Below are 25,251 nucleotides of genomic sequence, written 5' to 3'. Positions count from 1 at the left end.
GTATTAAAGTGTACCGTGCCTGATAATTATTCATATAAATGTGTCATCTAGAAGGCCAACTCCTAATTGGTCTCCCTGCTTCTTAACTTGCCACTTTGTTTTAGTTTTAGTTTTAAAGCCATGAAATGGGTTCGGCTTAGACAATGGGAATTTATTTGCTTAAGGTTAGAGTCCAGGAAAATGTCCAAATCAAGGCATCATCAAGGTGATCCTTGGCTCCTGTGACACATGGCAAGGAACATGGTGCCATTTGCTGGTCTCTCCCTTCTCTTCTGGGTTTCCTTGATTTCAGCTTCTTGCTTCTGTGACTTTCTCTCTCTGTTTTCATTCTGTTTATAGAGGACTCCAGTAATAGGATTAAGTCTCATCCTGAATGAGGTGGGCCACACCTTAACTGAAGTAGCCTCATCAAAAGGTCCCACTTACCATGGGTGCACACCCACAGGAATAAAGTAGATTTAAGAACATATTTTTTCTGGGGTACATGTAGCTTCAAACCACTACACTCCTACATTCTGTTCTCAGTCACTGGGATGATCCTTTTAAAACTGAAATGAGATCACATCATTCTTTGCTAAAAGCACTGGATAAAAGCAAAAATCTTTAAAATGGCCTACAAGGTCCCTGCATGATCACCACCCTCCCCTCAATTGCTCTTATCTCACTGACCTTAGTTTCCTTATTTTCTCTTAGAGGTACTCTGCAGTCCCAGGGCCTTCCCACCTCCCCACCGCCCCACCAATCACCCTTCCCTCTTTATAGTTCTTCAAATAAGCTAGATACAACTCCCACTTTAGGGTCTTTGCACTTGTTGTTCTCTCTGCTTGTCCCAGATATCCACTTGGCATTCCTTTATCTCCTTCAGGCCTTTGCTCAAATGTTACCCTCCCAGTGAGGCTTCACTGACGGCTCCACGTAAAATTACCCTCCCTGCGCCTCCCCACCCCCCACCCAGGCACGCCTATCCTACTCCCTTGCTTGAGTTTTATCCATAGCACTTAGCACCATTTGCCATACTAAATATTTTTATAAATACCTATTACATATTTACATGTTTGTAAAAGTAAGCTCCAGGAGAGCAGGGAGTTTTGATCATTTACTACTGTATTTTCGGGGCCCAGAATAGGGCCTGGAACATAAAAAAGTGTTCAATAAAATATTTACTGAATAAACGAATTCCTTGGAGGCACATACTCTGCAGTCACTTCAATGCCTAGCACACTGCCTTATATGTAATAAAGCACTCAGTAAATATTTGATGAATGAATTATGACGGAAGACTACTAATATTCTGCCTTGCAGTTTATTTCCTTCTCCCAGTATTCCTACACACATGATCCTACATTAAATTTCTGAACTCATAAAAGTATGATGAGAGGTCAGAAGGAGAGGAGATGGATACTGCTGAAAACGGCAGGAAGAGAAAGACAGGGTGCAGCACTGAGTATTTATTTTCTGCCTTTGCTAGTTGAACAAATTGCTCCCCCTCTTGGGGTCTTGGTTTTTCCGTCTGTAAAATGAAGCTATTAGACTGGATGATCTCTGAAGTTCCTTCTTCTATTTTTACAGCTGATGATTATGAGCACTAAGGTCCTTTTTTCTTCTAAAATTGCACAAGTTTTCTTTTACTTCTCCTAACCCACGGTTGGAATATGCTTAATGGAAATGTAGTGTTAAGAATAAAAGGCTATCTTCCGTCCAATTAGCAAGTATCACTATAAAAATAATAAAACATGGTGTAAAAGGCAACATTAGAAACATGCAGATGCTGACACCAAGGCTCAAATCAGGCTGATGAAAGGACTATAAACCAGGTTTTCCTAAGTCCTGTAGTATACCATATTTTATTTCTTTTCCAAGGGCTAAATAAATCAGACGTTTGTAGTCCATATATTTTAGAAAATTCGCACTTCACTTGTTTCAACATGCTTGGTCCCAGAGTTAGAAACAAAACACAACTTTCTCTGATGGTGATTCAGGTGGCGTGACCTCAGTCACTCTTGTGACTCGTCTTCCAGCCAAAGGTGACACCGTGCAATTGCAAAGGGCAAACAGGGCCTTTGGATGTGCCAGTACTATGGATGTCTCTCTGTGATGTAAAAAAATGCTTTAATTCGGCCCCATCCTTATAAAAAGATACAATTCATGTTCAGAAACATAAGAACTCGCGTCCAGAAAGTTCCCCTTCATTCTGAGGAACTGTGGCTGCCATCCTGATAAGACAGATTTCCTTAAAAGATACTGTGAACCAGAGCCAGACTTACTTTCTTGCGCTAAACAAACAAACAAAAATGCGTGGCCGATGTACCGCTAGCGGGAAGGATCTGGTCCTATCCTTCATCAGCATCCCTCCAACCCCCTCCCCTTTCAAACGTCTCTTTGCTCTCAAGCCTGCGTTACCGACAGCCGAGCTACGGTGGGCGGGGCTGTTTCTTAATACCGTCCCTACGTGTCCTACAGCCAATAAGGTAGAGAACCGGGAGGGAAGGCGGAGCTACAGTGGGGACACCGCCCCTCGCTGCCGCTCCGCTAATCGGTGAGCGCGGTGTGTGGACTTGCGTGCTATCCCCGCCTCCCCGGCACTGGGCAATTTAGAGCAGAGCGCCGGGCAGGAGTGTAAGATCGCGGAGTAGCAACGCGAAGCGGTTAGTATTGATTCTCTGGTACGACTTCGGTTCCTGTCTCGGCAGCAGCAGCAGCGATCGCTGAGCGAAGAGTGCCTAAGACAGCTGACCGAGATGCCGAATATCAAAATCTTCAGCGGCAGCTCTCACCAGGACTTATCCCAGAAAATTGCCGACCGCCTGGGCCTGGAGCTAGGCAAGGTGGTGACTAAGAAATTCAGCAACCAGGAGACATGGTAAGGGTGAAGTTGAGACTTGGCCGGGCCTCACCTACCTGGGCGGCGGAGGGTGGGGTGGGGTAGGGGGATGGGGCCACCACTGAAACCCGAGTTCTTAGGGCAGGGGGTGGGGGCAAGAAGCGGTAGCCCAGTGGCGAGCGTGCCTCCGCGGGCTGTTTCCGTTATTTTACCTCTCGCGGGAGGGTCAAGTTCATTCTCACCATGAGGTGGGGTGGAGTAAAGATGGAGCTTGCTGCGAAGCTGCTTTGGCTGAGGTTGAAGGCAAGGGCTGGAGGACTCAACGCAGGGATAGTGGTCGCCTAGAGCAAGGGGAGGGGACAGACGGTTACCCGGGCCGTGGTTCCACGTGGCTTTGTCGCTTCGCTGTTGAGCCACCCAGGTTGGACTGGGTTCGCTTCAGCTCTTGAACCAGCTTACGTTGGAGAGTCTGCTGCGTACTGAGCCCTCCTGGTCTTTCCCTTTGAGTCTAAGAAGCAACTTTTCAACTAGAAATGGTATCGGTCCGGTGTGCTGTAGAGTGGAACTGACGTAACGTACTGAGGGCGCCAAAATGATCACTGAGGACTTCCCTTAGGTTAGCCAGCATTGATTGTTCACAATTTTAGAATCATCCTTAAGTTAAATCTAGTTGAATGAATAAAATGATTCAATGATTCTGTACTTGATAGCCACCACCTCAACTCGAGCGATCCTAGAAAGTCTTAAGGAAAGATTCTGGATTCTTTGGCCTCCCCATTGCAGCTAGTGGTACAGATAATGCAAAACCATATCCTGAAGTTGTCCATTTCTCTTAGAGCTGCCTGGGGAATTCAGGGGAACAATTGTATACCAGAATGTTAACATATGTGAGGTAAGAGTGATGGAGGGGAAGACCGGGATCTCGCAGTATTGCAATTTGAATTTTTTTTTTCGTTGCATTGCGGGTAACGTTTGCCCCTTCCCCAACTTCTATCCCCAACCTCCACCCTCAGGCATTCTTACAGATGGCTTAGTTAACTTGATTCTTAAAATGCCTCTTCCACCTAAATGTAGAACCTTCTGGTTCTAATAGATGTTACTTGTGCTTTGGTGTTGCCCTGTTGATCACATCAGCTTAGCGCCCACATTTTTGCAGATGCAATCATCTGTTAGGGGGGACATTTCACCTAATGATGGGTTAAGTCAGACAAGATTACTTTGATCACTTTTCCTAAAGGCTTTAGTTTCCTTTTTTTTTTCTTTAAACCATTTTCCAAAGTAACTCCCTTAATCCTTTTTAGACCCTGCTGATAGAAATATTCCTCTGTAATGGTCAGCTTCCTTCTGGATGACTGATTATTATGCGACTGATTGTGAAGCAAATGATAGTAGAAACATTGTGCCATCTGTAGTCAGGCAATACCTTAATCAATAGAGGCTAGCCAAGCTGCTGTAAGAGCAAACAGTACCAGACTTTGGGAGTGGCAAAACATTCAGGGGTTAAGGAATTTGCCCAACGCTAGGTATTATTGTTCTTTTAAACTTTTGCTGATATGATAGCTCACCTGACTTTAAAACTTTGGGGTATACTAAAATTCTTGACTCAGTTCTCTTCAGATAACTTCAGTTTGTTTGGGTATTCTGGATTGGCTGAAAGGAGGAAGAAGAAAGACTTTAACTTTGGTTTTCTAGGATTTTCCTAAGAACCATATCCTTTGGTTTATTAATCCAGTGTATATTGCCAATGCCATCATCTCAATAGTCTCAATTCTTGAGATTTTCTTAAAAATATCACCTGCCTTCCAGATTCATTGTATTTCCTTTTTTTGTTTCTTAATGTTTAATACCAACCATATGTATTTATGCCTGATTCTAAGGAAAGGATGGAGAAGCTAGTAAAAGTCTGCACCTTAGAGTACTACTAGACAAAATGATTGATCTTAATTAGTGAAACTAAAATTATACATAGTAAAACAAGGCAGTGTCCTACTTTACTCACACTACCTTGTTTTTAACATAGTTAAATAACATTTTCAAGTTATTAGATGCATGCCTTCTTGTCATAACAAACATCCTCCTATGCTGAGGGCAAGTTGGCTTTGGGTAATAGCTGAACTGCTGGTTAAGTATCATCAAGTAATGTAATAACACAAAAATGGTGCTAGCAGTTGTGTGGTAAAAATCATCAGAGTGATTTTTTAAAAAAAGTATTTTTCAAAACCTATGTGTTCTAGTTTGCTAATGCTGCGGAATGCAAAACACCAGAGATGGACTGGCTTTTATAAAAAGGGGGTTTATTTGGCTATACAGTTACAGTCTTAAGGCCATAAAGTATCCAAAGTAACACATCAGTAATCGGGTACCTTCACTGGAGGATGGCCGATGGCGTCCGGAAAACCTCTGTTAGCTGGGAAGGCACGTGGCTGGCGTCTGCTCAAAGTTCTGGTTTCAAAATGGCTTTCTCCCAGGACATTCCTCTCTAGCAAGCTTGCTCTTCTTCAAAACGTCACTCACAGCTGCACTCAGTTTCTTCTCTTTGAGTCAGCTCATTTATATGGCTCCACTGATCAAGGCCCACCCTGAATGAGCAGAGCCACACCTCTGTGGGAGTATCCCAACCGGATACTGGGTGGGGTGCATCTCCATGCAAACAACCTAATCCAAACATTCCAACTTAATCCCCACTATTATGTCTGCCCCGCAAGATTGCATCAAAGAATATGGCTTTTTCTGGGGGATGTAATACATTCAAACCGGCACACTATGTAATGTTAGAATGTATGATTTTGGGAAGAATCACCTATGCTAAAGCTAAATATTCAGTAAGATGTTCTCTGATGTTTAAATTAGCAGTGATAGTTTTATAATTAATACCTTTCCTGCTTTCAGGAAAGGATTTGAAGCATGTTTCACTATCATTACAAGCACAAATGGTTAGTTAAGAAGATAGATGCATCAGAAATCTTAGAGAACCATGGACTACAGTAATTGTGTCAAGAATTTGGCATAAAATGATTACTGAGGTTTAGTGTTAAAGTTAAATTTAGTTGTATCCCTTGGCTTTCTGGTAGCCAAAGGGATAAAGGCATATGCAAGGGATTAGGTCGTTTTCATTTTCATAAAACTCTTTATAGACTTCCAGGTACAAAATTCTAAGAATTTATGAGTGGGATCCTTAAAGAGTGATGTTGAATAACATAATGAAAAATGCAGCGATTTTGTGGATATTATTTTCCATTTCCATTTTTGAACTTTTTATTGTAGTAATTTATCCAACTCAAAATTTCCCATTTCTACCACTTTTGAGTGTACAATTCAGTAATATTGATTACATCCACAACGTTGTGCTAACCATCACCAACATCCATTTCTGTAGATGTTTTTCATATTGATAGTTGAGGCATTTGTAAAGGGAGATAAGCCACCATCGTCTGTGTTGCCTTCCAGTCTTACTTGATAATAATAAGGCTTTTAAAACCTAAAGGAATCGTTACTTAGCATATCCCTTATACTATCTTTGGATCAATTGTTCAAACTGTACATTCGTTCTTTAGCTACTAATCAAACAATCTGATTCTGGCAAGTGAATTCCTGGAGCACAGATGATATTCTGTGTTCTTGACAGAACCAAGACCCACAGGCTTCTGATAGCAGATGTAGAGTTGACTTTTTGATGAAAATCAATGTGCCTGACTTTCTTTCTCCCCCAGGGAAATGGAGATAGTGGTCAAGGAGATGAAGTATGAGGGGTTAGTATGGGAAGGATTAAAATTTTCTCAGAGTTTTGCACCATAGTACACAGAAGGGTCTGTTTTAGCCCAAACCTCTTTAAAAGGCAGTGTTAGTAGTAAAGAAGATCTGAGTAGTTCCTTTAAGCTATACTCCCTCTTATTGGACCTACCAGAATGAGTAACTGGCAGAACATACTTACCATCTAGGTGTTTAGTCCTGTCTGTGTGAGTTTTTTATTTTAATAATATATTTTATTTATGCTAATATCTCCAAACTATTATAATTTTAACATGTAATCAATATAAAAATTATTGAGATTTTCCCTTCTTTTATTTGTGCTGTCTTCTAAATAAAGTGTGCGTTTTACACTTAGAGCACATCTCAGCTGAGTTCCCCAGTCGCATTAGCCACATTTCAAGTGCACAGTAACTACATGTGGCCAATGGCTTCCGTCTTGGGCAGTGAAGTTTTAGGGTCCACTCTTCAGAAAACATGGAAGTTGTTCTTCCAGAAAGCCCTCCCTAGCTCCCTCCTACCTCTCTCTCCATTTAAATTTTGAAGAATATCTTCACAAGGCAATTTTGGCTCCGTCAGAGTTAGTGTTGTCAACAGATTCATTCGTTTCTTAAGACTAATCTTGGTGAGGAATAAAATATCATTAGCATAGAGGATACTTATCCTACTTTTTAGAACTGAAGATCGGGCAAAGTTCACATAAAAGCTGAATCAAGTTAAGTATCCCTAAATTAAAGCACACACAAAAAAGCTAGACAGCTCTATGTCAATTCTGCTTTGTTGAAATCCACAAAATTGCTATATTGTTCATTATGTCACTCACTATCACTATTTAAGGATCCTGTCCTAAGATTCTTTGTAGCTAGCTCATCTTGCTGGCCCACCAGGTTTTAGTTCTACCCAAAATGAAGTATCTGATTATCTGTAAAAGGGTGGGGCTTCTAGTTGTAGAACCAGAAGTGAGCTATCTGATGATCAAAGTCAGTCTTTTAAATTTTCCCAACAGCAGGCCCTGCATCCAGTTCATGTTCTGTCTAAAAATGAATGGATGCAAGAAGCAGCCTGATCCTGAGGTGTATTCTTTCAGTCTTTCATACATTCCTCATTCATGGCATATTGGCACTGGCTGTCTGGAGATACAGCTGAGCATAACAGATCTGCTCCCTGCCTTCATGGAGCTTGCATTCTAGTGGAGGAGACAGACAATACCTCAGTGCAGAAATAAATGATAATAAATTATGATAAGTGTTCTATAGGAATAACTGGGGTGATGAGAAAATAATTGGGGAGGGTAACTATTTAAATTTTTATTTTGGAGCATTTCAAACATACATGGAAATAGAGAAAATAGTGTAATGCTCTCCATCTCATAGTTATCAACACATTAATCTTATTTCATCTGTTATTCCCTCTCCACACATACCCGCAATTGGATTATTTTGAAGCAAACCCAGAAATGATGTCCCATCATCCAAATGTATTTCAGAAGTCACAATATTATCACACCTAAAAAAAAAAAAAAAACAGTAATCCCTTGATATCAGATAACCAGTCTGTGTTCAGATTTCCGTCTCTCATTATAAATGTGCTTTTTACAGTTCTTTAAATCGCTATGCAAATAAGGTCCACACAGTGTAATTGATTGATAAATTTAGGAGACCTGAAAAATGAGTGAGCTATTTGTAGGAAGAACATTCCGAGTAGTGGGAAGAAATGCAGAGGCTGTGCAGTGAGAAAGGGAGGATTCAAGGAATGTAACAGTGGACAGTGTGGCCGATGCATGGTATAAGCCAAGGAGAAAAGATTTTGAGATTAACTATTTCTCAAATTAACTGTTAAAACCCGATTCCTCTGAATTCCCTCACAGTATTATATGGTTTCTCAGAAAGTAATAGAGCTGGGCTAGGTTCTTTGGATTTACTACAGAAGTGCCTTTGTTTTTAGTTATACTTTTATTGACCTCAGCTTTCATGGAACACTGCAGTAGTGGTTTACTCTAGTATACTTTTTGTTAAAATTGAGCTTTAGGTTTCGAGATAATTGTAGATTCACATGCAATTGTAAAAAAGAATACACAGAGATCCAGTATACCCATTACCCAGTTTTCCCATTGGTAAATCTTGCAGTCAGGAAATTGACATTGAGAAGAACATCTCCACCACAAGGATCCTTCCTGTTGCCTTTTACAACCACACCCTCATTTCTCTTTCTTCGCCTCTGTTGTTTCCTTTTCTCTGGTTGTAGTACCTGGGTAATATTGGCTTTATAAAATGAGTCATTCTGTATAATGGTACAGCTATTCTGGAAGGCAGTCTCGTGGTTCCTTAGAAAACTAGATATAGAGTTACACTTCGATCCAGCAATTGCACTTCTCGGTATATACCCAGAAGATCTGAAAGCAGTGACACGAACAGATATCTGCACACCAGTGTTCTTAGCGGCATTATTCACAATTGCCAAGAGATGCAAAGAACCCAAATGTCCTTCAGTGGATGAGTGGATAAATAAAATGTGGTATATACACACAGTGGAATTCCACGCAGCAGTAAGAAGGAACGAGGTTTTGAAACATGACAACATGGAGTAACCTTGAAGATATAATGCTGAGTGAAATAAGCCAGGCACAAAAAGAGAGATATTGTATGCTACCACTAATGTGAACTCAGTGAAAATGTTAAATAAATGGTTTATATTGTAGAATGTAGGGGACCTAGTGATAGACAGCAAATAGTGAAGGGGGAATGATAATGCAATAAGAAAAGATAAGTTATGGAGGGTAATCTTAATGTGGGAATGCTCAGGAACGACTGTGGTTAATTTTTGGGGGGGGTATGGTAGGAACATGTTGGAAGCAATGTGGTTATTTCAGGTTATTTGTTTTTCTTATTCCTTTGTTTTGTTATGGTTTGTTAATTTTCTTGGGGTAGGGTAGGAACATGGTGGAAGCAATGTAGTTATTTTAGGTTGTGTTTTTCTTATTTCTTTGTTTTGTTTGAAATGTTTTTCTGTGGTTTTTTAATTTTTTGATAAAGTTAAAAAAATAAATTTAAATGAGTCATTAAGTGTTCCCTCCTCTGTTTTCTGGAAGAGATTGTGCAAAATTGGTGTTAATTCTTTTAATGTTTGGTAGAATTCTCCAATGAGGCCATTTGCATCCCTCTTCCTAGAGGTTTATCAGTTTTAACAGCCCCCCACCCGCCCTGCCCCAAGAACCAGCTTTTTTGTTTCATTGATTTTTCTCTACTGTTTTCCTGTTTTCAATTTCTTGGTTTCTGTTCTCATCATTATTTTGTTCCTTGCCTTGTTATTTTGCCCTTTTTCTAGTTTCTGGAGGTAGGAACTTAGGTTATTGATAGGAGCAAATAATGCACTTTTATTATAGGATCTTGAATTCAGCAGCTGATGAAGATTTATCTCCAGATAATCCAAACTAATGTGTTTTCCTTTTTGTTTTTGCTACCAGGAATCTCAGCCTTCCTGTTTGAATTGGTTCCTAGTTTTATTTTTGCTGTTTGTTTTTATTTTCTTGCATTCCAATATGAACTTCTCCCATTCTTTTAAATAGTAGAATCCCTTCAGTAGCTACTTAGATTGGAAAGGAATATATATTAAATAGTAATTCTCTCCCATATCAGCTTCTTCTGGCAATGGAATTATCTCTTACTGATTTTGAAATGTCCCCTTCAGAATGCTCCTTGAGGTTTTGTTTGGAGAGACAAGGTGAGTAGAGTAAAAGGTGATCCTTATGCATGTACCCACACATAGACATCTCACCTAGAGGATTAACTGGTGAAACGGTGCTGCTTGGAGGTGTTTCTGAAGTGATTTTTTTAAATCATAAATTGTTCTTGGTAGGGACCCAAGTGTGGGTATTGAGACCTTTATGTAAAATACAACACTACTCCTTACTTAAATTCCTGTAGATTTTTTTAACAAGACTTACTTATTGGATCAGAGTATGGTTCGTATGGAATGAAGGCAAAAACCATATCTGTTTTATTCACTGTGTCCCTAGCACCTAGCAAAGTGACTGGCATATGGACATTTAATATTTGTTGAGTGAATTGCCAATATGTTAGAGTTGATACTGTCTTTAATGGAAGGCATCATTATATAATAATAATGATCCATTCCTTATATGATGTTTCTACTTCTTCTGTTATGTATCTAGATCATAGGACAGTCACAGGTGATCTAGCAAATTTGCGTTTATATTACATGTATACGTATGAAATACAAAAAGAGCCACTGACTAAAATTATGGTCCAATCATTTGTAAGTACTTTGGACTAACATTAGCCAATCTTTTTAATGTCTGTCATATGTAGAAATGAAAACCAAGGCAGCAGACTGCGTCTGGGACAGAACTTCCTTCAGGGAATCTCCTGAAGTCTGAGGAGATCAAAATTGACACATAGCTATAACCCACTCACAGCATACCAGAGGGGAAACTCTGCTTTGTAAACCTTACTGTCCCTAGAAATATAACATAGTGCTCTAAAAGGTATTGTTTTATGTTGTCCTTCTTTTCCCCATGTAGTGTGGAAATTGGAGAGAGTGTACGTGGAGAGGATGTCTACATTGTTCAGAGTGGTTGCGGTGAAATCAACGACAATCTCATGGAGCTTTTGATTATGATTAATGCCTGCAAGATTGCTTCAGCCAGCCGGGTTACTGCAGTCATCCCATGCTTCCCTTATGCCCGGCAGGATAAGAAGGATAAGGTAGGAGCAGAATCTCTATTTTTGTTTATTTTTAAGAAGGGGAAATAAGAGCACTTGCTCAAAGTTACAAAAAACAACTGTAATAATTAATCAGTTATATATTTAGGGTTTTTAAAAACTTTTGATTGTATTTTTTTATAAAAAGTTTTTAAAAACTTTTTATACAGCTCAAAATTTCCCATTTTAACCATTTTCAGGTATACAGTTATAATTTGCTAAGCTGCCAAAATGCAGAGAACAATTAAATGGGTTGGCTTTTAATAATGGGAATTTATTAACTTACAGGCTTACAGTTTTGAGGCTGAGAAAAATGTCCAAATCAAGGCATCATCACACGATGCTTTCTTCTCAAAGACTGGCTGCTGGTGATCCTGGACTCTGTCACATGGCAAGGCACATGGAAGCATCTGCTGGTCTTTCCCTTCTTTTCTGGGTTTCTTTGCTTTCAGCTTCTTGCTTCCTTGGCTTTCTCTCTCTTTGTCTGAATTTCTTCATTCTCTTATAAAGGATTCCAGTAAGAGCATTAAGAGCCACCCTGAATGAGGTGGGTCACAGCTTAAGATTCTACTCACCAATGGGTCCACACCCACAGGAGTGGATTAACTTTAATACTTTTCTGGGATACATACAACTTAAAACCATCACACTCCACCCTCTCTACCCCAAAAAGAAATGTTCTTTCCATATGCAAAATACATTCATTCCATCACAATATCCCAAAAGCCATAAATCATTTCAGTAACAAAGTCTCATCAAAATTGATTATGGGTGTGGTCTGTTCTGGGGCACAGTTCTTCTCTGGCTATGGAGCTGTGAAACCCAGAGAACAAGTTATCTGCTTCCAATATGCAATGGAAGGACAGGCATAGGATAAACATTCCCATTGCCATAGGGAGAAATTGGAAGGAAAACTGGGGTCATGGGTCCCAAACAATTCTGAAACCCTGCAGGGCATACTCCAATGGATTTCAAAGGTCTGAGAGTCATGTGTAAAACCATGCCTTGTCCTCCAGGCCTGATGTAGTGGGTGCCACCCTTTCCAAGTGTTTGCATGGTGATCATGCTCTCCCCAAACACTGGGGTGAAGGCTCCAACATCTTCAAGCATTGGAGTGATGGCCAGGCTCTCTCCTGTACCCTTATCAAGCATCAGCATGGTGGCGAGCCTCTCTTCAGCCTCCCAGGCATCTGAGAAACCTGGGATGGTAGCACTCTTCCTGAACAACAGGGTGGAAGGCCTCCCCTCTCCAACCTCTGGGGTATACTCAGTCTTTCTACTTACATGGGTGGATCCACTCTCTCTTGGCTTGAGAGGATATCTTCAGTCCAGACCTCAGCTTCCATGGTTCTGCCATTGAAGTCATTTGATCTTGGAAACAAACTCTTGTCAGTTTTGCATGTTTGCACTTTCTACAGATCTTTCCTGGATGACTGCACCTCCAATCTTGACTTACACTGAAATGGCTGACTGGTTCCGTGTTCAGTTAAACCCTCACATGGAGCACTATTCTTGGGGGTTCACTTTCCAGAAGTTCAGGATTTTTCAAACCATTAATTTCTGGTTTCTTTGTGCCCAAGAGTTCAATTCTCAGATTATCCCTTTCCTCTTGGATTTTGCTGTAAGCTGCAAGGAGAAGCCAGGCCGCACTTTCCACGTTTAGTTTGGAAATGTCAGCCAAATATCCAAGCTCATCACTTTAAAATTCTACCTTCCATCCAGCATCAGTGCTTAATTTTTCCAAGTTCTCTGCCACTTTAAAACAAGGGTTGCCTTTCTTCCAGTTTGCAATGACATTCATCATTTCTGTTTAAGGTCTAAACAGAAGTTAGCGTCCATATTTCTATCAACAGTGTCTTCTAAGCAATCTAGGCCTTTTCTATCAAGCACCTCACAATTCTTCCAGCATACCCAATTAAAAGCTGTTTCTACTTTTACGGTATTTGCAATAGCAACACTCCACTTTACTTGTACCAAAATCTGTTCTAGTTTGCTAGGCTAAAATGCAGATACCATGAAATGAGTCAAATAGAAAGTCTGCATCCATTAAGCAATAACTCCCCATTCTCCCCTCCTCCACCCCTGGTCCCTGATAACCTGTGATCTACTCTCTGTGTCTATGAATTTGCTTATTCTAGGTATTTCATTTAAGTGAGATCATATATTTGTCCTTTTCTGTCTGGCTTATCTAATTAATATGATTTTTATATACTCATTTAATACTGGTGAACAATAAATCCATCCCATTTTGCTGATTAAGCAACTAAGATTCAGAAATTGGTTTTTCACAAGATGGCAGGATGAGCAATGCCATCCCTTCAGTTCCTGTTGTCAGGGAAATTTATTTAGAGTTCCTGAAAGAGGAATTGAGTAGCTTTGATTCATTTTCCACCTCTAGAAAATGTTTCCTCCTATTTAGAGGCCTTTCAATTTTCTTTTTTTTTGTCTCAGGACCATTTAGAGTTGATCCAGCCTAAATACATGTTTCCTCACAAAGGGCAGAAATTGTTTCATGACGCATCATTTGTCCTTTCTTCCTTCTAATGAACCCATCCTCTCCTCTGATCCCTACTGAAAGAATTCATGATGAAGTGTGCCATCATCTTTGCTGAGGGTTGAGGATGGTCACTAGCTGAGAAAGCAGTGACTAAGCAGTTGGCTTCTTCAGAGGTTGGTTATTTTAAACATCTGGAGAAAAGTAGAGATTCCAAATACAGAGTGATGATCACAAGTTTTCCTAGGGCAAGGACTCATTCATTCATTTATTGAACAAACATTTATGACGAGCGTACTATGTCCCAGGAGCTGGAGTAGATATAAACTAATTGTAAAGAGGCACATTCACAATAGCTGCACCTTAGTGTAAAGCAAAAGTGCCCTAAGAGAGCCCACAACATGTCCAGCTGGCTCACAGATGAGATGTTTCTCCCCGGGATGATCAGAGAAGACTCTATGCGGATCAAACATCTGAGCTGGGCATTGGGGGATGGTTTTCATTCTTGAGGTAGAGTTGGAAGATCTTCATTCCAGCATAGTGAATGGTGGCAGAAAACTTGAAGACACCAGGATGAGGAGAAGGCCACTGTGGTGCCTCAGAGCCTTTACTCCAGGACATGCTGGGAGATACACTAGAAAGATGGCTGGATGCATACAAAAGATTGAATGCCAGGCTGAGAAGTTTTGCTTCTACTCTGGCAGCTGCCTATGGGGAGAATTCAGCTGGGGAAGCAGATCCTTAAGGCAGTGAGAGTGAAATGAAATAGTCCTGAAATAATCTAGGCACAATGTAGTGAAGGCCACAGTAGGGTTTGGTGGTGAGAATGAGTGGGATAGGACAACCGTGGATGTTGAAGGAACAAGGGCAGAAAAGGAACTGGCTTTGGGGGTGAGGTAGGTGAGAGGGTCAAAGGTGATCTTTCATGGGGTTTTGTGCACAATTATGTGATGATACTGTGAGCCAGTGATTGTATACTTCTGTTGGTTTGTATGTGTGTGACTATATCTCAGTAAAACTGCATTTAAAAAAGGTAATTCTCACATTTTGAAATCACAGTGATGCCCTTGACTGAACTAAGAAAGCTGTTTTTGGTGAGAAAATGCCATGTGTAGTTTCAAATATGTTGACTAAAGGAGTAAGTCTTATATTTCATGTGCACCTCCCTTGGGACCTAGAAGGGAGCTATAGTTAGAGTAGGGGCCATTCTCATAAGAGACTGTTTTATCTTGAGAAAGATAAGAAAGATTATCAGGGCTCAGAATGCTCAAGTGCCTTTTGAAACAAGGTGTGAGGGCAGCACTGGTCTTTCCTTACTTTGATCTCCCTTTCTTACTTCCTTCTCTTTTAAAAGTAACTGAAGTTGTAAATGACTTTAAAATGAGAGAAACCACATCAGCACTATTCCCTTCTCTCTGTTCTCCACCTTGGTGGCATATGACATTCTTGGGACTGTGATTCTGAGTGTCATGCTTGGAAGTCCTTGGAGTCATCTGGAGTGAGCTTCATCAGTTTGTCCACACAAAGCAGGATGAGGGTGAGAAACAAGAGCCTCCAGCCAACAGCAGCAGCGATCCAGCCGTACTCATCCATGCTAGTGTGGCAGCACCAGGTGGCTTGTGGGCAGAAGTCGACATCTGCCAGGCAAGCCGAGTGGAAAGCGGTGAAGACCAGGCTGAGGGTCAGGGCAGCCCGAGTCGCAGAGGCAAGAGGCTTCATGCTGGAGGGATGGACATCTGCCTGCACGGTTCCCGGAGCCGAGTGCTGACCACCCTGGGCCCTGTGTGCTGTGTGCATCCTGGGCTGTCACGCTGTCAGGCAGACTCATTCAGATGATTTTAGAGGGCATTTTTTACTACATTCTCTTAGATACTATCCCACCCCCAAGACAATAGACATGTAATTCGTTTGCATGGAGCAAGACGTTTGTAGTCTTATGTATTTTATTCAGGCCATGCATTTGTGACTTTTGGTTAGCTTAACTGGTCTTTATGTGTATCAGTAAGAGTAAGCACCAACTCCCTTGGAATACTTTTTGTTTTTGTTTTTTTTTAAACTGGTAGATCCTCTCAGAATGCAATAAGATTTGGTTCTTAATTGTGACCTCTTTGTTAAACTTGAGTATTTACATGAACATGTGGCCTCATGATATACATAAATATATGTGTGTGTGTATATATATGTATATGTATATATATGTGTGTGTATATATATATGTGTATATATATATATACTGCCTTATTTATCCTGAATATTAGAGGAAAAGATGTGTATATACAACTTTGCAAGTCTTTAATAGTCAATGTCCAGTTTTTACACCCAATGTCTGTGAGAAGGCCAGAGTATAAAGACATGGACTTTGCAGTACAGCAGGTGTGTTACCTTGTATTGGCAAAAGTTGAGGTTGCTGGCAAGTTGACCTCCAGTTGAGGAAGGTGGTGGTATATTTACCAAAGAAACTGATTTCCATTCGACGATGTATCCTTAAACTTTGACATGTTAAATGCTGTACAGGTTTGAGTATGTATTAAAAGAGATTTTAATAGTTATTTTTAAAGTGGTTTTAAAAGTCTGCCTAGTTTCAATAATTGAGCACTAGAAACACTTGAATAGGCTGAAAATAGCAATGTTTGTACATTGTTAAGAAATCAAAAGCTAGGAAGATATTTTCTTTTCTGAAACAAGATGTATCCTGAGTTGCAAAAGAGGTGTTCCACTTAAAATTTTTGCAAAGTCAGTGGCTACACGTCTTTCTATGAATTTCCTGGTAGTACAGTGCCTTAAACATAGCAGGTGCACCATTAATAAATAAATGCTTCTTGTGTAAATGAACTGTTTCTCAGATTGGCTTTTTGGCTTTTTTTTTTTTTCTTTCCTCCCCTCCCCATTTAGAGCCGGGCCCCAATCTCAGCCAAGCTTGTTGCAAATATGCTCTCTGTAGCAGGAGCAGATCACATCATCACCATGGACCTTCATGCTTCTCAAATTCAGGTATCAATGGAAGCTACATATTGGGGGTTAGAAAGGTGGGAATGGAGGAATAATAATGCTGAAGACTACAGAGAAGCAAATAACTGCCCAAGTACAACTCAAGTAAACTACACATCACCAAGATTTTTAAACTTACTCATCTTAAGCATAGTTCATGATCTTAGTCATTTGGGGGTGGTTAGATAGGGTGGCAGATGGTATTATAGGAAGAGCCTAGGCTTTGGGATGAGACCAAGTTTGAATATTGACTCTGGTACTTACCTTAATAGCATTGTAATCTTGGGCAAGTTGTTTAATTTCTCTTACCATATACTGTTTTGTTATTGTGAGTGTTAAATAAGATACTAAATTTATAGTATATTGCCTGGCATGTAACAGATACTCAATACATGGGAGCTGTTGTGGTTATTGTTCTCCTTGCATATTCAGGGTCTTAAATTTAGAGCCTCAGATATCGGATCCTACTTTTTAGCATCAGCCCAGAGTAGGGGCAAGGGAAATCCACCTTACATTTTAGGCTTTTTAAGAAAGTCTTTCAAATCATTATCATTTAATTAAAGGCTTTATGGCAATCCAGTGAGGTGCATAAGACAGTGATTACTTTTCTTGTTTGTTGTTTTTTTTAATGTAATTTTATTGAGATATATTCACGAAACATGCAGTCCTTCAGTGTACAGTCATTTGTTCATATATCATCGTATTGTTGTGCATTTTCACCACAATCAATCTTTGAACATTTTCATTACTCAAAAAAATAAAATTGAAATTAAAATAAAAAAGAGCATCCAAAACATTCCATTCCCCTCCTCCCCCATTGTCCATTTACTTTTTAACACTCATTCATTGTTTTTTTTTTAACTTCATCAAAAAATTAAAAAACAAACAGTAAAAAAACAACATTTCAAATAAAACTAAAACAAAGGAATAAGAAAAAAACAATCTAAAATAACTACATTGCTTCCAACATGTAAGACAGGTGATTTCTATACCCATTTTATAGAAGAGGAATAAATTCTTAAGAAACACAACTAATTTGTAGCCACTAGAATTGGAACACAGATCTCCTGACTTTTGGTTACTTTTTGTAACCATTTATTATAAATAGCTTCCACTAAGTTTAGATACCTTAGCATCTCTAACTGGTTTGGCAGTTAGCTTCTGTTCCTTAACAAACTTGCCCAACATTTGGTGGCATAAAGCAATAAGTACTTTATTAACTCATGAGTGTGCAGGTTGGCTGAACAGTTTTTAGTCTTGGCTGAACTTGGCTGTTCTTGGCAAGGGCATACTCATGCGCCTCTGGTCAGTTGTGGGTTGGCTGAAGGATGGCTTTGCAGATCTTGGCTGGGCTCTCTCATGCAGCCCATATTCAAGGAGGCTGGTTTTTGTTTGGCTGGTTTATTTATTTATTTTTAACTTTTTTGTGGTACCATATATAACATAAAATTTGCCATTTTAACCATTTTAAGTGTACAATTCAATGATATTAATTACAGTCACAGTATTGTGCTACCATCACCACCATCCATTACCACACCTTTCATCACCCCCAACAGAAACTCGGTACCAATTAGACAAAAATTCCCCATCCCCTTTCCCCTGCACCAGCCCCAGGTACCCTGTAGTCTACTTTTTGTCTATGAATTTGCTTATTCTAGATAGTTCACCTAAGTGGAATCATACATTATTTGTCCTTTTGTGTCTTTCTTATTTCATTCAGCATGTTTTTGATTCATCCACATTGTAGTATGTATCAGAATTCCATTCCTTTTTATGACTGATTCCACTGAATGTTTATACCACATTTTATTTATCATTTCATCTGGTGATGGACACTTGAGTTTGCACCTTTTGGCTATTGTGTATAATGCCCCTGTGAACACTAGTATATGGGGATCTTCTTGAGTCCCTGTTTTCTTTTGGATATGTACTTAAGAGGTAGAATTGCCAGGTCCTGTGGTAACTCTTTTTTTTTTTTTTTTTGAAATAAATTCAAAGTTATAGGAACAGTTGCAAAAACAATACTAACCCCGTACAAAGAATTCCATCATACCCTGACCCCCCTCCCTCGATAGCTCAATCCACCAACTTTAACATGCTGTCACATCGCTATTTCTTTCCCTCCCTCCCTCCCTCCGTCCCTATCTATCATCCATCATCTATTGCTCTGTCTTCCAAACATATGAGAGCTAGCTGCACACATCCTTGAGCATACACTATTATTCCCTGTGGTAACTCTTATGTTTAATTTTTTGAGGAACTGCCAGAGTGTTTACCACAGTGGCTGACCCATTTTACATTCACACCAGCAATGTAGGAGGGTTTCAGTTTCTCAAGGAGGGTGTTTTTATCATCTTGAGACCACAATGGTCTCACAATGGGCCTTCCTTCCAATCACTTGTAATGCTTGCAGTAAGGTATTCTTTGGGCAAGTTACTACTTTCTTTGTGTTAACCTTTATAAGTGGAAGAGAAGTAAAACAAAGCAAAACTGATCCAGATTCTTTCTCCAGGGTTTTTTTGATATCCCAGTGGACAATTTGTATGCAGAGCCAGCTGTCCTGAAGTGGATAAGGGAGAATATCTCTGAGTGGAGGAACTGCACTATTGTCTCACCAGATGCTGGTGGAGCTAAGAGGTATGGTTGCAATTAGTATTATTTCCAGTCTACTAGGAAAATCTCTCAAACAGTTGTATCAGAAAGTGATGTTTTTCTATTCTTAGATATAGTTTGGATTAGTTTTACTCCTCTCGTACTAGCCTGAGTCACTACTTGAGAGGTAAGACAGAAAAGGGGCCATAGAGAGTCATGGTATTGTGGACTTGACTGTAAAACATGGTAACTTGGCAGGCACCTCAGAGCTAATACCACTGCTACAAACCTATCAGGAAGGGTAGGAAATTTGGTTTTCTAATGAATGGCAGCTGGTATTGAACTACATGCTATTAGTGGACAGTTAAGCTTTTACACACATCAATTATAATGTTGGTTAGACTGTTTTATCCTTGGGACCAAAAAAAAAAGGGGGAAGGAATGAAAATAAAGTGTGGTATTTTTTATTTAAACCCAAGACCTTGGAATGTTAAACTGATTGCCAGAGATTGACAATTACCAGTCTTTTATAGCTCACCTGGCATAGACTAAGCACTCTTGATTTCCTTAGTGTTAGTAATGCATTCAGAAGCATGACACATGTTCTTCTTGTTGTGGAAATAGAATGAAGAGCTACAAAACACAGATGATTAGGAAAAGCTAACTCAGAATTTTCTGAAAGCCATTCAAACTTTCAATAACTGTTTTCCAACAACTTCTTCATTTCAGTAACTTCCATAGAACTGATAGGCTGAGAACTTGAATTGTTAACCAGCCAGATGTATGGCTTGGTGACTCTCACTTAATTGCTAGTTATCATCTATAACACAAGAGACAGAGCCTAAAAGATATCCCCTTACTGGTAGTAGTCATACCTGACTCAACTTGTTGGGCATTTTTCTCCCATTTTGTTCTGGGACTTAGAAAATAGTCATGTTTAAAATAACCAAGTAGGATTTTCCTTCCAGAGTTGGGTACAGGAAAATTGTCTTCAGTAGATGACTTGTCGCTACTTAATTTTTTTTTATTATGGTTTTCTTTCAGTGATAGAGTATTTTCAAAGATATAGCTATCACTTCTGTTTTGGCAGGGTTTTTGTGTTTTGGGGGTTTTTTTGTTTGTTTTTTGAGTAGGTAGAGAGATCTCTGTGCAATTGTGAATTGCACAGTAGTTCACAACTCAAGAGTATTGGGAGTTAAATTTTAGGGAACTTCCTGGTCATTGAGTGTGGAAGGTTTAGGATGCTTAAATTAATTGATCATGCCTTGGATAAATAATAATCATTCCAAGCTGATTGGTTACCATTGATGTTATGTGCCCAAGCAGGAGTAATGGAGAGCATGGGGTGTGGTTCATTTAGATCTAGGTACAGATGTTGCCTAGGTTGTGGTTCAGTCTTTGTGTGTTCTCCATCATATGGACATAGGTTCTTCCCTGCCAAGCAAACAATCATATATGGGACTATAGTTACAAGGGGAGCAGGGTATGATGCTGCAGTTGAATTGATGCTACATTAAAATCAAAAAAAAAAAAAAAACAAAGCGCATGCTGCTTCTTCAGTGTATGATGAGGATGGCACTGTGGAGCTTGGACGTACATGTCTTTGGAGGTAGCACACTCCTTCATTTACACTGAATGGATTTTTGTTTGAGTGAATCATAACAGTACTTTATTATGAGACAGATTGGTCTTCTATCCCACCTTCTAGTCTGGTTTGTACTATCATGTAATAAGAAAATAAAAATTCTGTTTTGATTTAGAGATCATTTGGGTTGTACAGTGAGATAATTCAGTTTGCCCAGTTAATTGGCATAACTTTCTTTCTAGCAGTTGTAAAAGCAAATCCCAGGCTTGGAATCCAGGTAGAGTTCACGTTGCCAATTGGGTGTTTTGCCACCATCACTGAGTGGAGTGTGGTGAGAGCACGGGCACTGGAACAGGCTAGGTACTGCTACTCTCCTTCCATGTTCAGGCTAACTTCTCTTCACATTCACACCTCACTGGTATTCCATCCCATAAATTAGGACAGTCTGTGCACTGTTAATGAAGTCTTCTGTCTCCTTCCACTGCCAGTTCATTCCATAAATACGCCTTGGCGTTACACTGCTTCCTAGGACTGGTGAGGGTATCTTTTTATCCCCTACTTAACCCAGATAGGCTTATGATATACATTTTGAGTAATACATTTATAAACTGCTGTTCTGGTTTACCAAAGCTGCCAGAATGCAAAATACCAGGAATGGATTGGCTTTTACAATGGAGGTTTATTAGTTCACAAGTTTATAGTTCTAAGGCCATGAAAATGTCTTAGGGCATCAGTAGGACGCTACCTTCTATGAAGAAAGGCCGATGGCATCTGAGGTTCCTCTGTCACATGGGAAGGCACATGGCAGGAGTCTGCTGAGCCTCTCCTGGAGTTAGCTTCTGGTTTCCATTGCTTTCTCAAAAATGTCTCTGGGTTTTTGTCTTAGCTTCTCTCAGCTCCTGGGTGTCCTTGCTTGTTTCTCCCAGGGTGTTTCTTTCTAAGTGTCTAGGGGCCCTCTCTGAGCTCCCAGGAAAACTCTGGATTTCATCTCTTAGCTTCTCTCCTGGTTCTGGTTTCAATGGCTGTCTCCAAATGTCTCTGGGAATTTTCTTTCTAAGCGTCTTGGTCTGTATTGGTTCTGAGCTCTCTCTCCCTCTCTTGAGTTCTCTTAAGGACTCTAGTAAGCTAATTAAAACCCACCTTGAATGGGTGGGGTCACATCTCCATGGAAATAATCTAATCAAAAGGGCCCACCCACAATTGGGTGGGTCACATCTCCATGGAAACAACCTAATCAAAAGATTCCCCCCAAATAGGTCTGCCTCCACAAGATTGGATTAAAGGAACATGACTTTTGTGGGATGCATAATAGATTCAGACCAGCACAACTGCTATCAGGATATGGTGGGTGTTTGCCTTTGAGAAGTCAGGCAATAATAGTTGCTTTCTCCCAGCTCTGAGAACTGTTTGGTTTCAAGGAGTATACTCCCCGAGAAAACAGATCCATTCTTTAGTCCATTTTGTTTGTCTTAGAAGCTACACACCCACACAGGTTTTAATGTTGAACAACCCTCCATTCTGCAGAGTGACCTCCATTGCAGATCGGTTGAATGTGGACTTTGCCTTGATTCACAAAGAACGGAAGAAGGCCAATGAAGTGGACCGCATGCTGCTGGTGGGAGATGTGAAGGATCGAGTGGCCATCCTTGTGGATGACATGGCTGACACTTGTGGCACAATCTGTCATGCAGCTGACAAGTGAGTGTGCAATAGCAGGGCCAGTGGTTATCAGTAAAGAGCAAACTGGTGTGTGATTGGCTTAAGCCTGCTGATTTCTTTTGGAATGGAATTGAGAGGATGACAACTGGCTTCGGGGCTTTTCATTGTTTTAAGCTTGAAATACAACATGTATAAATCAATGAACACTACTTTTGATAGTTTTCTTAAACCAGTTAAGGTAGAAATTCATAGGTCTGAGGAGACAGAAATGTATTCTCATATTTTACCTAAGCTGGAACCCTAATTTTAGCTGCTACTATCTTAGTTCATATTACCTCCCATCTCCTGCTGCACTATTCCAAATTGCCTCCTTGCTGTTCTCTTTACACCACCCAGGAATCTCTTGCCTCCCTAATCCATCTTGCACATTACCTTCCTACTTGCTAATCTTCCTAAAACCAAGACTGGATCCCATCACTCCTCTCCTTTAAAATCTGAAGTGGCTCCCTATTGCTTACAGGCCAAGCCACTGTGGACAGTATTATTTCTTATAATTTTTTAAAAACGTCTGCATATCCATGCCTTGCGCAGTGCCTGGCACATAAGAGGTGCTAAAACAAACAAACAAACTGGTGTGCTGAATTGTTCTGGTTTGGATCCTGGCAAATACATTTATAAAACTCATTTTGTCCTGTATAATGCTTGTTGCTATAAAAGCTGAACTCCCTGAAATGTCAGTACCTTAACATGATAAAGTCTGTCTTATTCATGGCTTACTTCAGTGCAAGTACTCCTGATTGGACTCATTTTTCCCAAGTAGTAGTTCAGGGACCCAGACTTTTTCAAACTTGGCTTTGCGTCTTTAACATGTGACTAACAAGATTACCTTAGAAGGCATTTCCATTTTGGCTAGCTGGACAGGGAAAAGAACATGGAAGATCACATCCATGGAATATTTTTATAGGGCCAGCCCAGACATGGTGTACATCATATCTGCCTACATAGCCATAGCCAGAATTAAGTCACATGGCCACATCTAACTATGCAAAGGAGGCTGGGAAATGTAGTCCAGCTGTGTGTGTGCCCAGGAAGAAGAGAAGATTCTTTTTGAGCACAGTAGTCCCTGCCACAGTTCTTTTACACTAATCTAAACCTATTCATACAACTTCTAAGTCCAGTTCTCTCTCCTTCTCCCTAATCTAGATTCTATAGTGATAAGTAAGAGTAATCCAAATCATCGCTGTCCTTTTTATTCTAGACTTCTGTCAGCTGGAGCCACTAGAGTTTACGCTGTCTTGACTCATGGAATCTTTTCTGGCCCAGCTATTTCTCGCATCAACAATGCGTGTTTTGAAGCAGTAGTAGTCACCAATACCATACCTCAGGAGGATAAGATGAAGCATTGCTCCAAAATACAGGTGAGGATGAGATTCTGGTGGAACTAAGTATTTAGGAGGTTACATATGCTGAATAGGTGTCTGGGTTCTGAAGATTTCTTATTTTGGTCTTTCGTCAGGGTCTGTGATCCAGAAAAGTAAAAAATCATATGTTTAAACATTCAAATTGCTAGACCTCAGGAACTCTAGAGGATGGAGCCCAGGATTCTACATTTTAACAGGCTGTCCCAGTGATTTTGATGCACACTGAAGTTTGCAAGTCCACACTTTACAATATGCGAGTTTATCTCTGTCAGCCTGTAGACATAATGAGAAACCTTTAAACTGATTGTATGCTCTTTAGTGTTTCTCAGGGTGTGCTTTGGAAACTGCCTACTTTAATTATCTCTAGGTTCTTGTTTAAATGCAGATTCCTTCGTTTCATCCAAGACCTGCAAATCAGAGATCCCAGAAACCAGTATTTTAAAGTAGTTCCTCAAGTAAAACACTGAAGTTTGAGTGCTGTTGCACTAAAAGAACAAGGCCTTGCTTAATTAAAAATGTGTACAGCGATCCATTAGCTTTCTGAAATTAATATGTAGAATTGGAGGGTTGTCATTCTTAAGGTGTTTTTTTTTTCCAGCTTAAATATGCTTTTTTTTTTTATCCCTAAGGATTTTTAAATGTCCACCCATCACCACCTTGGAGTCAGGATTTTTCCTTCATTAGCATTTTAGTTCTTTCCTAAGTGGTTATATTTTAAATATTGTGCTAAAGAGTAGCTGGGGTGTGGGCTCATGAAGGGAAATGGCATCGTGCAGCTCATGTTTTAAGAGGAAGGACACTCGTTGGGCTGCTGCTCATCAGCATCCACAAATTTGCTAGTCCTCTCTGTCTGTATGACACTGACCTGACACTTTCTTGCCTTTCTAGGTGATCGATATCTCCATGATCCTTACAGAAGCCATCAGGAGAACTCACAATGGGGAATCTGTGTCCTACCTGTTCAGCCACGTACCTTTGTAATAGAATAATTTCTGAAGCTTTTTAAAAGTAAAATCAACCCCACTCCTTGTTTTCCCTCAGTATTTGAAAAGTTCAGCAGAAGACCCAGCTTGCTCCAGTGTAGCTTTCTACATCCCACATCAGGTATATCAGAGCTTATCCTAAATTGAGGAAAGGCAGATTGAGATTAACTGCTGGAATTTCCTATCTGCATTGGCTCATTCTGGCTTCTTTAATTTTGTGAGCCTTGCAGCTTGAAC

General features: G+C 40.1%; 2 protein-coding genes across 3 annotated transcripts; one reads left to right on the top strand and one right to left on the bottom strand.

The window, feature by feature from the left end:
* The first annotated feature begins 2,656 nt into the window (after positions 1–2,656).
* Positions 2,657–25,039, top strand: LOC119525963 (ribose-phosphate pyrophosphokinase 1-like). 2 transcript variants are annotated; one of them, XM_037824738.1, is made up of 8 exons: positions 2,657–2,860; positions 11,109–11,292; positions 13,945–14,007; positions 16,676–16,774; positions 19,287–19,411; positions 22,476–22,649; positions 23,869–24,028; positions 24,920–25,039. In XM_037824738.1, the coding sequence occupies exons 1-8, from the start codon at positions 2,739–2,741 to the stop codon at positions 25,010–25,012; spliced, it is 1,020 nt and encodes a 339-aa protein (XP_037680666.1). In that variant the 5' UTR covers positions 2,657–2,738; the 3' UTR covers positions 25,013–25,039. The 2 variants fall into 2 exon arrangements, with proteins under 2 accessions (XP_037680666.1, XP_037680667.1); XM_037824739.1 differs by lacking the exons at positions 2,657–2,860; positions 13,945–14,007 and having other exon boundaries at positions 11,188–11,292.
* On the bottom strand, positions 15,251–15,502 carry LOC119525965 (transmembrane protein 213-like). The gene has a single exon (XM_037824740.1). It carries the CDS (start codon positions 15,500–15,502, stop codon positions 15,251–15,253), a length of 252 nt encoding a protein of 83 aa, XP_037680668.1.
* Positions 25,040–25,251: the final 212 nt, after the last annotated feature.

The sequence above is a fragment of the Choloepus didactylus genome (genome assembly GCF_015220235.1).
Source record: "Choloepus didactylus isolate mChoDid1 chromosome Y unlocalized genomic scaffold, mChoDid1.pri SUPER_Y_unloc3, whole genome shotgun sequence".
In the NCBI taxonomy this organism is placed as follows: Eukaryota; Metazoa; Chordata; class Mammalia; order Pilosa; family Megalonychidae; genus Choloepus; species Choloepus didactylus.
The sequence above is the reverse complement of the archived record's forward strand: the minus strand, read 5'-3'. Positions and strand labels throughout refer to the sequence as shown.